Source organism: Columba livia, chromosome 12, assembly GCF_036013475.1.
Source record: "Columba livia isolate bColLiv1 breed racing homer chromosome 12, bColLiv1.pat.W.v2, whole genome shotgun sequence".
NCBI lineage: Eukaryota > Metazoa > Chordata > Aves > Columbiformes > Columbidae > Columba > Columba livia.
The window spans coordinates 12,537,876-12,550,788 of NC_088613.1; the positions used below are offsets into that span (position 1 = coordinate 12,537,876).

Consider the following 12,913-nt stretch of genomic DNA (forward strand, 5'->3'; position numbering starts at 1 on the left):
GGAGAGGCACGATGGAGGAAGGCAATTGATTTCAGCTGCTGCAGAATGTTGTTATATGTATGACTGGATTCAAGGCAGAATTGTACTTAGTGTAAGTAGGTAATAGACAATACAGCATTCTGTGAGTAATACTCCCACACTTATTTACAAATACTTTAATTGTACATTGTGAAGTGTATTTTTCTACTGTTCAATAATGAGAGCTATTAACTGGCAGTGAAGCAAAATGCATTATGTATGAAACAGGTGATCTTGATAATTGCTATTTCAAAGGATTTGACACAGGTGACTGAAATCAGATTTACGTTCATTTTTAAATGAATAAAAATGTGGTTTAAGTTGAAATACATCCAACAATCACATGTGTGGTTTCACCTAAGTTCTTATTGTGAAATAAGCTAGTTGTGGCTCCCACTTGCTCACTTCTTTTGTTGATTTAAATGGGTGTGGGGTGATGTTTTCTCCTGGTGATAAGAATTTCCAGTTTGATTTTCTTCATCACTGGAAAGAAAATAAATTAAAGAAGCCTCGTTAAAGTCAGTACCATCACACTAATAAAAAATAGATCAAAGAATAAATCATTTCTTTAGTGGATTTAGAGTAAAATTGTATGAAGGAATGAATATGGAAGCTTGATAATGTAACAAATAGTCTGTTTCTCCATGAGGTAGGTCTTTTTCTTTGAACATGATCATGAAATACACTATGTAGGGAGTGGATCCTGTGGATAAATATTGACTGCAAAATAATTAATCTTTGAAACATTCTAGAGTGGGAAGGTGAGTTCAGGTTGTTTGTTATAATTTGTGCCTGGCCTTAAAAAAATTGAGGAGGATTCCTGTCAGGCAACAAATTTGTAGCATTTCTAATTGCCATCAAAAATGGTAATAAATATCACTAAAGTCTATACCTTTTTAAAAAAGTTAACCACCATCAAAACCAGCCAGTTTCTTCAGTGAAACGTGTTATGTGTGGTGGCAAAGGATAGACGTTCCTGTGTTCAGCTATGTTAGTGACCCCAATAAACCAGAAACACACAAAAGAGATGCGCAAAACCCCTACACACCCAAACAAAAATGCAAACCCGACACTAAAAATTGGCAATACCAGAAGAAGTCATACCTAACAGTCCAGCAGCTGAGGTCTACAGGATAGAGTTGAAATCCATACCAAAATGATTCAGAAATTCCAACTCCCTGGCATATAGTATAGAAATGCTTAATTACTAGTGGGCCTTTCAGAGGGAGCCTTTGTGAACTAGAATAATTACAAATAGCTTACTCTTCAGTTAAATAACATTATGATCACGCTATTGACTGACAAACAGAACCCATGTCATGGGAATCTTTGGCTCTGAGAAACATTGTTTTAACACAGGGATTTAAATACTCCTGTTTAAGGAGTACATGGTGGATTAGCAGCAAATGAAAGGGGTATTGTGTTGAAAAAGTGTGGTATAGTAGCTAAATTTTTCCATTTAATTCAAATAGGTTCAGGAATACGAAGATAGGAATGGGAGTGATATTTTCAGTATTTCTTCTGTATTATGACTTCAATATTTGGATATTGATGTAGCTTTGGACTTCAGTGTAATATTCCTAAATTTTTAAAATAGTCTATACCTTTTTGGTGAAAACTTGATATTGCAGTTATGAGACATTACCAAAGCTTATTTATTCCTGCTCTAAGTCAAACCTGAACTCGGGTATCAAGAAAGTGTTGCTTTTTCGTCTGAAGTGGACACCTGGACTCTTTTCTGCATTTACTATTTTTCTGTGATCCTCCGAAGTAAGAAATAGCAGTTGAGTCCTCTAATAAGCAACCAGAATTCTGCCTCAGGTGGGACCATGTAGATAGAGCCTTGTGTGTAAAAAAACAGGTGTAGATTCCATTCTCACATCATACTCCATTAGGTCGTTAAACATTTTATATTCTGTCTACTTTTCAAGGTATGATTTGACAGCTGCTAAATGAAGATAATTATGAACAATAATATTTAAATTATGCCATTAATATTTAGTATATTGGACAAAAAAGCAACTGTGTTTAAGTGCATAGATACTCAGATGAATGAGAGCAAATCTCAGATTTTTATTTTTGTTCCTTTTCTCCTCCTACCCTCTATCCTGTCCATCTGGGCCAGTTGTCTGACTAGTTACAGAAGTCAACGGTACAGACATCAGTACATTCTTTTGAAAGGTGGGAAAATGGCTTGGCAAGCTTAGATGTTACTTTATGCTGAGAAATTTTATTTGTTCATAATTATTTTTTTACCTCCTTGGAAACATGAGTGCTGAAACTTATGAAGGGTCTTTTAGAGTTGGACTACTCTGTTTAGCCTCCTGTACTTTTTTTTTCTTTCCTCTATACTTCAAGAAAGCCTCTTGCCACGTGCTGTACTGGGACTGCCTTTCTGCCCACTTTCTTTCTTTTTTCTTTTTTGTATTTTTATCTTGTCCATCTGTATTAGTTCATCTCTAACTTTCCCCACCATTCCCATACGCTCTTTCGACAATTTCTCTTACTGACCAGTTTGTCTGACTCTGACATTTCTATTTGCAGTTTATTTAGACTTTCCCTTTGCTTTTAGATGTGTATTTATGTTGTTTTTCCATTTTGTGGTATGTATATTTATGATATGTAGACAAATATAAGAGATATTAAATATTTTATGTGCTTAGAAATACTCTGATTTTTGTAAATATCTTTCACAATGATGCTTGGTTGCTAGAAAGTACCTCATACTTTCTTTGCATTGCTGTTGCCATAGTATTCCTTTCAGTGCTGTGGCACGAATGGTGACATACAGCTATGACTATATAAATAGATTACTTTAAGAACAACAGTTTCCCCATGGCTTAAGAAGTTCCAGTGTATATCTAAGCAGAAACCTTGAGTCATGTTGGTGGGGTTTTTTTAAGGTTTTAAACTGTTCTTAGAATTGTTGAGAAAGGCAGGTAAAGACCATTTGAAAATAGTGTATTCTACAGAAGTTTAAGAATTACAAGTCATTGTTGGTTGTTTTTTCTACATTGAGATTGGTTTTCTGTTAAAACTCAATGCTACCTCTTAGATGTCTGTACCCTTTAGTGTAATACTTCAGGGAAATTTATGGCTGTAAAAGACATTATTTCCATGTTTTAATTTATTTATTTTGACACAAATAGTTTTAATAGAATAGTTCAAAGTTTGTTTCATTTTAGAAGAGTAAATAAAAATATGTGTAGTAATAAAATGTTAAGAAGTTCTACTCTGCAGTTTTCCTGACAAACCTGTGAGTCCTGCTGTTGTTATTCTGTAATACCTAGAAACTCCACTGTGGTTATAGGAGTTCTTATCAGTTATTTTTAATATAAGTTATCTGCTGTCATTATCACAACTCTCAGAATTGATTTGGGAAAGTTTTTCATGAACTCTTTAGACTATTTGATTTGTGTACTCATCCTCAAATTGCTTTGTAAAACTTGATAGATAAAACACAAACTTTTGAGTGTGAGTGGAATTCCCTGTATCTTCAAGACGAGAGAGAGAGAAGCAGTATAGCATCAATAATCTTGATAATAATAGAAAGACTTTTATAGCATAAGATTATTTATTTGGAAGTTTTATATGCATGGCTTTAAAATATTTTAACATTATAGTTTATATGAAATCTTTACATTAGTGTTTTCACAGAAGAATTTGGGATAGAGCCTGGAATTTGGTTTAATTTGTGTGTAGGCTTTTTATTATTTTTTCCCCTCAAAAATCAACTGTAAGTTTAAAATACTACTCTGTAAACATCAGGATGTGTAGTGTTGTGTTCCCCACCCCGTTTTATTATTTTTCAGTTAAATTTCTAGTAGAGAAAAATGGTAGAATAATGCTATTAATGTTATAAATGCTAGAAACATGCTACCATTCTGAAATATTGTTTTTGTTTAGAGGAACACTTAAATATCAACTCTTTATTGTAACCCATGCTCTTTTATTGGTGTTTTGCATGGAAACAATATAAATACATTTATTTTAATAATAGTAGGTATGAAAATGTTCTTTTCTGGAATAAGAGCTTACTGAAGGTTGAATGTACATGGGCAGTTATTTTAGTGAGGTGACAATTGCTGGAGTTGTTTAAAAAAATACAAGACAGTTAATAAATTCATAATAGTCAAACTAACGTATTTGTACAATATCACCACATTTCTGTCATTAAACTCATGCTGCTGCCATAGTGTTACCATTAATGATAATCAGTATCTGCTGATGATTTCCTTATTTATGTATTTAGAGTTTTATAATATAATGGATGTGTGAGATGGCTGTTTATAGTACACTGTCTCTTCACTCCTGAATGTCTGTTTAGTCTTTTATTGTGCTTTATACTGGATTACTAAGATACTGTAAGTAAGCCAGTGATTTACTAAAATACTGCAGGTAATGCAGTAACTGTACCACATAAACTGCGTATCCAGTTCTCATCTGTGTCAGCAATCTCATTCAGGTTAATTGAATTACTCCAGTGAGCAATGCCTTTTATCGTAAGTGAAAACTTTCAGGACTGGATTTTTATTTCGTGTTGCTCCTTTTGTAAAATCATAAAGCCAGAAAATGTTTTACGGTTAAGTCATGCTGGCATGGAAAGATGCACCTTACAGATCTAGTTCACGTGTTCCTTATCTGCTGCTTACTCCCAGTTGAAAGCAGGTTGTAGAGTTGAAGTGGAATAGCAATATTAAGTGTTCCTAATCTGTTTCACTGCAAAGTCTAATGTTTTAAATTATCCTGAAAATGGTACTGCTGAAAGACAGTAGCTAATGGGTGAAGGCAATTACTGGCTTCAATACTTTTTTCAACCACTGCAACTTGATCTGCAGGAGTGAATCAATCTGTGCTATGACAGGGAGAATAAAATTGCATCAGGAAACAATTGCATTTTTACCTGCACAATTAAATGAATGTAAATGAGTTCGCACAGGTATATTTGAAACAGATACTAAGCTGGTAGGAGCTAGAATTTCATTATCAGGAAAAATCTCTTAGCTTTAGTTCTATACAGAAAAGTTTTTCTCCTTCTGTGTTGAAATTTGTGCACTGCTCTTGTGGATTTAGACACATAATCTGAATATCAGTGATTTGAGTAATAATATTTATGTTTACTTCCAAAGATCAGATTTTTGTCATTTTAAAGCAAAGGGCTGCTGTATTAGTATCACTGTGTTAAACAGATTTCCACATATTGTTGGCTGAAGTTCACCAGACTCCACCTAGTTAACATTTTCTTACCAGTTTACATTTCTGTATTAAAAATAACCAGATTTCTTTGTGGCTAACAAATATTACATAATTTTGTCATTATAAAACTTGGGGAAAAATTAAGACAAATGTTCTTGGTTTCCTATCTCTGAGCAAGAGGTATAAAAAGATCTGGTTCTCAGCAGATGGTTGCTTGTAAACTTCTTACCTACTTTTTCCTTTGGAAACAAAAGAAATTGAGGACAATGTGGCAGAGTTCCAGAGAAGAGGCATTCTTAAGGAGCTAAGGAAAATATGCTGGAAATATTTAGTTGTTCATTCACTCTGATCCAGTTTGAAAGCTCTTACCTCAGTGTTTCAGAAACAGTTTCAAGCAAAAAATTGTGCAAAAAAAAAAATTGGCTTTTGAAGGTTTGTTAAGTTAAATATTGCTTTACTGACAGGGTTTTTAAACAGTTCAGGTTATTTGCTATAGGAAAGGTATGTCTAAATTTTTAATAATTTTTGTTTTCCTTTTTCCAGCTACTCTTGGTGTTCTGCACAAATACTCATTAGTCATTCTGGAGATGGACTTGCTGTCTGGAACCTACCTCTTGGCAGTCTTATTAGCCTGTATTGTATTTCAGTCTGGCGCACAGGAGAAGAATTATACAGTGCGGGAAGAACTGCCTGAAAATGTCCTCATTGGCAATTTGCTCAAGGATCTTAACCTAACGCTGGACCCAGATGCGCCCCTTTCCTCACCGCTACAATTCAAGCTTGTGTATAAGACTGGGGATGTACCGTTAGTACGGGTGGAGGAGAACACTGGTGAGATATTCACAACTGCAAACCGCATAGACCGAGAGAAGCTGTGCGCTGGCATCTTTAGTGAGAACCGCTGCTTTTATGAAGTGGAGGTTGCTGTTTTACCTGATGAAGTTTTCAGACTGGTCAAGATCAGATTCCTAATAGAGGATATAAATGACAATGCTCCCCTCTTCCCCTCAACAGTTATTAACATCTCTATCCCTGAAAACACAGCAATTAATTCTCGTTATTCTGTCCCATCTGCCATCGATCCGGACATTGGTGTGAATGGCATTCAACATTATGAACTCCTTAAGGTGGGTTTTTTCCATTCTTCTATGTTACTGTCTGTGTTACTGTGTTTCCACAAATGTTGCCAGTCCTCATCAACCCATTGTAAACCTGAAGCTGTGTACCACAGCAGTGGTACGTTGCAGATATCTGTGTGGCATGTTACTCTGTATCCCTGAGTGCATTCTAGTGCATCATGTCTTCACTTTGTGGAATGCAGTTTATGTATGCATATGTCTAGCTGTATCACAGTATGATGAAGCATGCCTGTCTTCATGAACCCCCTGCCAGCATTCACGGTGTTAGTACACTTTGGCTAACAGTCATCTTTGGCCACTAAAGATATGTTCTTATTGTCACCAACATGAGAATGCCAAGTGCAACAATATTTTGCATTGGGTTTATGTCTCCCTCTTGCATGACTGTAGATTTGAGCATTAGAGCTTAGCTCAGAAGCTTATGTGATGCTCATCTCTATACTGGTGGGCTATTCCAGAATGAAAAAGAGTTATTTGTAAAAGCGGCTTTGTAGTGTTTAGGCAGGAGAATGGGCAGGAGAAAGTCCAAAATACGAATGAAAGCAAGGATAACAGTTCCAATGGCCTTGGAGGAGCAGATATTTCATATTCTTGTGTCTTTTATCCTTTCTAGCAAGTGACAGGAGAACTGCAATTAGGGAACAAAAGAATAAAATGTAAACATGTGGTGCATAAGAGTGTGATTGCAAAATAAAGGATTGCTTTCATATGAGTTTACTTAAGTTAGAGTTTAGAACAAGAAAGGAATTTATTCTTAAACTATTGGGTTATTATGTGGGAAGCTGAAAATGTTTTCGCTTCCCTTCATTTGGAATAGAGAACTGTTCGGCAATCAATCTGACACCCTTGTTGCTGGCTGGAAGAATATAGACTATATAGGCCAATATATTGCTTGGTTGACTTGATAGGTAATATTCACTGGTATTGGTACATAGTAACCATTTAATAAAAATAAAGTGCTGCCTTATTTTAGCTCTTTTACACTTTTTTTCAACCTGAATTAATTGTGGCAGTGCGGGTACTAACTAGTGACAAAGACAAACAAGTCTCTTTCAGAAAACTGCATCCCACTGGACACTTCTGGTAAGCTATCTTAAACAAATAAACAAAAAAAAAAAAGAGAAGAATACAAAACCAAAACAAATGCACATATGTCTGTCTGCTCTCAGTGTAGCCTGGGAATTTAAAACTTTTCAAGAACTTATGACCAAGTTTGAAGTCTTCATAGTAAGCTCTTTAAAACTTCTGAATTCCTAAGTTATACTGAGAGCAGGCAGATAGACGTGCATGGGGTTTTTTTGATAGCTAACCAGAAGCGTCCAGTAATATGCAGTCATCTTTATTTGGCATTTTAAATGAGAATCTGTGGAATGATTAACAGCATATTAGATAAATAACAGTAGGAGCAGAAAATAATAAAAAAGCCAAGGCTACAGACAAAACTGTGGCAAAATAATACATGGTCTGAATAGATAAATGTTAGTTAATATATCTGAGAGAAATATGCTGCTATTCTAGGAAAAAAGAAAAAAAAATATAGAAAAAAGCGAAATCAGGAGTCCCTGGGATTGAGTGAGCAACAGTTCAGATCACCACGACAGTGGTCTTGTTTTGTGAGTTTATTTTTGGACTGTGTGTTCAGAAACAGAATGTAACAGATCAGCAGAATGACAGTATATTTCTGTCACAAGTGGGAGCTCGTCTAAAATACAAGCTACAGCTCTGTACCAAAAGTAGTGTGGGACATAAGGCCTTGTCTAAAGATCTAATGTAAGGTGAGGTGGGCTGCCAGAGAGTCGGGTTTCACTGAGAGAAGTGCAAGTAATTAAAAAAAAAAAAAAAAAAAAAAAAAAAATTGGTATTTGATTTAGGAAAAAAAAAAAAAAAACAAAACCAAACAAACAACAAACCAAGAAAACAAAACAACAGTTGCATGTTTATTCAAGTGTCTCTGAAAAACTGCTTTTGCCACATAAGAGAAAGAGCTGATGTGGATGAACACACAGGGATATGGACTGAAAGCTCTGAATTCTTGTGCTAGATGTGTCGCAGCAAAATTAATCTGTAAAATCACAACCCTATAGACCACCTAAATGAATTCATTGCATTTTTCTCTTGCATGCCTGTTGGTCAGGTACTTCTTGAGTTATGGATCTCTACTGCCTTTAAGCCAGCAGTTTCACATACCTTGGGAAGTTATCTGTAAAACCCAGAGGCACTTTATGGCAGCCAGACACTGTTTAGCGTAGTAATGTCCAGATATTATTCTGTTGGTAGTTCTTCCGATATTAATACCAAAAGTGATCATATAAGAAGAGGGAGGGAAAAGTAGGAGAAATAAAGTATACTGGTGAGCCGACAGGGAATGTAGCATGTACAAAGATCCATCAGTCACTGGGGAAGAGTAGGGAGATGGAAAAGGAAGGGTAGAGTGATGGTACCTGAGAATTTTTTCCTGGGTGACACTGAACTACTGGGAGGGAGGGTGACAGGTGCACAAGGATGATGTTTCTAGCCTTTTCTCCTAAAATACTCTTCTAATGTGTGTTATGCTGTGTTGGTTTTTGGGCTATGCTCTGAAGATACTGATTTCTTCTGGCTTCTGATGTGCATTGACCTTTTACTTTCATAACCAGGATGCAGGAAAGTGGGGTAGCTGCAGCAGATGAAACTGTCTTGCCTTCTGAACAGAATGAGTCTAGCAGGGCTGATATGACGGTGTTGTGGGGAATTTTGGGAAGCACCAGAGATGAGGATGATGGGCAGGGCAGCATATTTGGAGGATGGCAGAGGAGTGGGAGATGACATGATATGCAAGTCACTTCACAGAAGCACAAAGGCTGATGCTTTAGTATGCGTGCAGCAACAGTGAAATGTGTCGCTCTGTATTTCAGAGCAAGTAATAGCAGATTGACAAGCTGTTCAATGAAGAGAAAGTTCTTAAGTTACATTTTACTTTTTTGAAAGTTTAGCTAAAAAGTGCTTATTGTCTGTGTGAAGCCAGGCCTGTTTTGCCAGAAGATAAAGAGATTTTTTTTCTTTGCCATAACAATTTTTATAAAAAAGAATAAACTTCTACTGCAAACTCAGCTGACTATTTAATAGTTTTTTAACACATTTTCAGCAACTCTGTATCTCCTTGGGAAGGTAACATTCCTGTTTCAGTATTTTCCTTACTTTGTTACTTTCCTGCCTCTCAAAGTATGGGGGAAAGGTTGACTGTAATTGTTGTATTCAGTTTCTTTTGCAAAGGAGATAATTAAGGATAAACTCTTCTAACTATATGACAGATTTTCATGTTATTTTCATCTGCCTTTTTCTAAAAATAATACTTAGAAGAAAACTAAACATTGTAAAATGTATTCTTGTATTTTGGGTGCAGCATTACTTGGAAGTTTCATAACACTGGATTTGACTTATTTAATACAAAAGCCTGCTACAATTACCACACAAATTAGCAGTCAGATATTTTTTTTTTCCTGCCTGCGTTTTTTCCAAATGTATTTCAATAGAGAATAACTTATTTGTATGGAAATGATTCATGGAACTGCAACTTCAAAACTTTCCAGATGTCTGTGCTTCAACTATATGCTGTCTTAAATGCATGAACTCTAAAGAGACAACAATTTTACATAATTTCTGCACTTCTTCTTATAAGACTGAGTTAGGAGTTATGTGGAAGACAAATTCTAAGATGTGTTCTAAGGAAAGCGGAGTATGTTGTGTGTGGGTTTTTTTATTTATTTATTTTTAAGGAAGATCCAAGCATATCTCTTGGATATCTTTTGAAATGTACTTATGGTGTCCTCATTTAGAAAATGTATTACCAGAATTTGCAAATATTTCCCACCCAGACAATGTAATAGCATTAGGAGTTGACCAGGAGTGGCTCTGGTAGAAGTTTACAAATATTGAATTATTTAAAAGTAGTGATGCTTTAACATTACATGAAGGTGTTACCCCTCACCCCAGAGCAAGTCTTTCCAGGAAAGAGTCATGCAAGGCATCTTGCTGTTACCTGTAGAAATTATGTGTAGCATCCTTAAAGATCTTGTTTCTCTACAGTGTTTATGATGAACAAGGCTTAATAAGATAAGATTTAAAGTAAAAGAAAAAGCATTTAGAATGAGAAATAGCTCCGAGTCTAGATGGGCAGAGTGATGGTATAACCCTGACAGTAGGAGGTGGCAGAAGGGGCAGATAAGACAGACAGAGAAGTTGTTCAGGGAAAGAAATGGCCAGATGGACAAACTTGCTTTCTTGCTCAGCTGAGATAACTACTTCAAGTATAAACTGGGAATGATAGGGAAAAAGAGAGGCAGGCATTCATAAGCAAAAGCACTATGTTAAAACAACAGGATGCAAGAGCAAATTTTAAATCAAATTGTTAATGACCAGCAATTCCTGATTAAGGGTGAATCTGCAAACACTGCTGTTGTGGTTTAACCCTGGTATGCAGCTTGAACCTACAGGTCTTTGTTCACCTCTTCAGAGCATTCACATTGCTTACACACTGATTTAAAATGTTCATTGTGTCTGGCAATACAACCTCAGTGTTAAAAATACTTACATGCTGTTGTTGATTACGCTATTTCAGTACACTTACATTTGAGTTCAAGGCAAGCTAATATTTAGTATAAACTGATTAATACACTTAAGAGTTTACTGGTGTCCCAGGCCTCTGCTTTGACTATGAAGATTTTAGTGTGAAACATTTATTTGCTGTCTCAGATATTAAAAAGGGGAGCCGTTTCAGAGCAGCTTTTGAATAAATTCCAGCTCTGCAGACTCTTAACAGTCATGTACATACTTCCAAAATGATTTGTATAAATGCATGTTTTAAATTTAAAGTTTTTTTTTTTTGCTTAACAGTTCTTGTCAGTTAGGTATACTGTATATGCTAGATGTATAGGCACAACAATACCCAGTTAGCCATGGACTAGAGTGAAAAGCATAATTCTGCTTTTACAGGAGCAGTGCATTTTCTTCTGTGAGCTAATCCTGTGTGCTAATAGGTTGTTACTTTAATCTGTCGCAGTTTGGGAGTAAATTAGATTGGTGTTACTGTTACAGTTCCATTACTCTTACCTATTACAGTAATTTTCCTGTATTTACTTATCATTAGAAGCAGCTGGTGCATTCCTTCTGGAATAATATAATAATCTTTTTGTAGCTGTCAGTTCATGCCTCTGTAATCTGACAAAATAGATTTTTACTCAGTCTCACAACACGTCAGTCTTGTCTCTGAGGAGAGTTACCTCTTGCTACTGTAGATCATCTCTTGTGATGTCTTTCAATGGAAGCTTTCCCCTTCTTTCTGACACAGTTTATCAATTCCATGACCCATGGAAGGTGGAGATCACAAATCATTGTATTTCAAGCCTGCTCTTGCAACTAGGTTATTTCTGAGCCTCACAGTAGTTCTGGGTCAAGTAACTAATGTCACTGTGAAAATCAAGAATGGAAGGAGATGTCTTTTGTGTAAAATGAAAGCTAGGAAGGTAGTTAAATCAAAATTACAGAGTGAGACTAAATTTGTAGTTAAATCAGAACCAGAAAGCCAGATTAATGAAGTCGTTGTTGGTAATCATATTGTAAGCAATGATACAAATTTGATAGTCAAAAACACTAACAGTGCAGGACAAACAAAACTTTTCTGTGGCCTGTTTGTGTTTTAGTGCTGCACCAATACCATCCGAATGGTTCAGCAGATAGAAAGGAAGAAAGCATGGTTAATGTCCTTGCAGACTCTGTGCACAGTGATACAGACTTATATTTTCTAAATGCAGATGTTCAGCAGATCATCTTCACTGTCCCAAGCATCAGCTGCTTGAGCCTCTCATTGCTGCCCTTCTTTGTGCTTTCGTTCTTTGGAGTGGAAGCTCAAGGAGCAACCCTCACTTTTACTCTCAAACCATGTTTGAAGGAGGGAGCATCCCACAGCTAATCATAGTGAAATTAATGTGGGTGATTCTTCTGTGTAGGCTCCAGCAGCATGGCGGGACAATGAAGTGGTATATTTGCCCTTTAAATAGGTCACAGAAAGCCTGGGGTGGTTGTTACCAACATCTGCCTTCTCTGAAAACTCTGTCAAGACAGAGCTTTTTCTACATGTAAACACGCATTTATTAATATTGCAAGGTCTTTACTGAATATTTCAATTAGAGACTAATAAGATTAGTTAAATTCCAACTTCATTACTATCCTGTTATCAAAAATCCTTTGTAAATTTATGGTAAACCACTAGTAGCAAACTACTTTTGTACTTTCTAATTTATTTTATATTACCTAGCCTTTCTATTAATTGTGTAAGGGACATCTGGCTGAATTGTAAATATGGCTATTCAAAATCCCAATAATTTTCTTTTTACAGTCATATATATACTCATGTAAATAAGTGATTCAGGTAGGAAATTTTTTTGCCTTCCTGATAAGACAATGAAACTAACTTTTCAGTATTTTTTTCTTGTAAATTGGAGAAAGGCTAGTTGGTCAGCGATATTTCAAGATTCACTGATACTAAACAAAAAATAAATTACACACATGTTGAAGTTCCAGGT

The 12,913-nt window shown here is 35.7% G+C and overlaps 1 protein-coding gene across 5 annotated transcripts in view; it reads left to right on the forward strand.

Annotated features, from left to right (window-relative positions):
• The window catches only part of PCDH11X (protocadherin 11 X-linked), a 461,528-nt gene that overhangs the window by 41,101 nt on the left and 407,514 nt on the right, over positions 1–12,913 (forward strand). For all 5 annotated transcript variants that reach the window (XM_065077865.1, XM_021295015.2, XM_021295031.2 and 2 more), the window contains exon 2: positions 5,758–6,341. In XM_065077865.1, coding sequence (XP_064933937.1) covers positions 5,802–6,341 — 540 coding nt within the window. In that variant the 5' untranslated portion in view covers positions 5,758–5,801. The remainder of the gene's footprint in view (positions 1–5,757; positions 6,342–12,913) is intronic.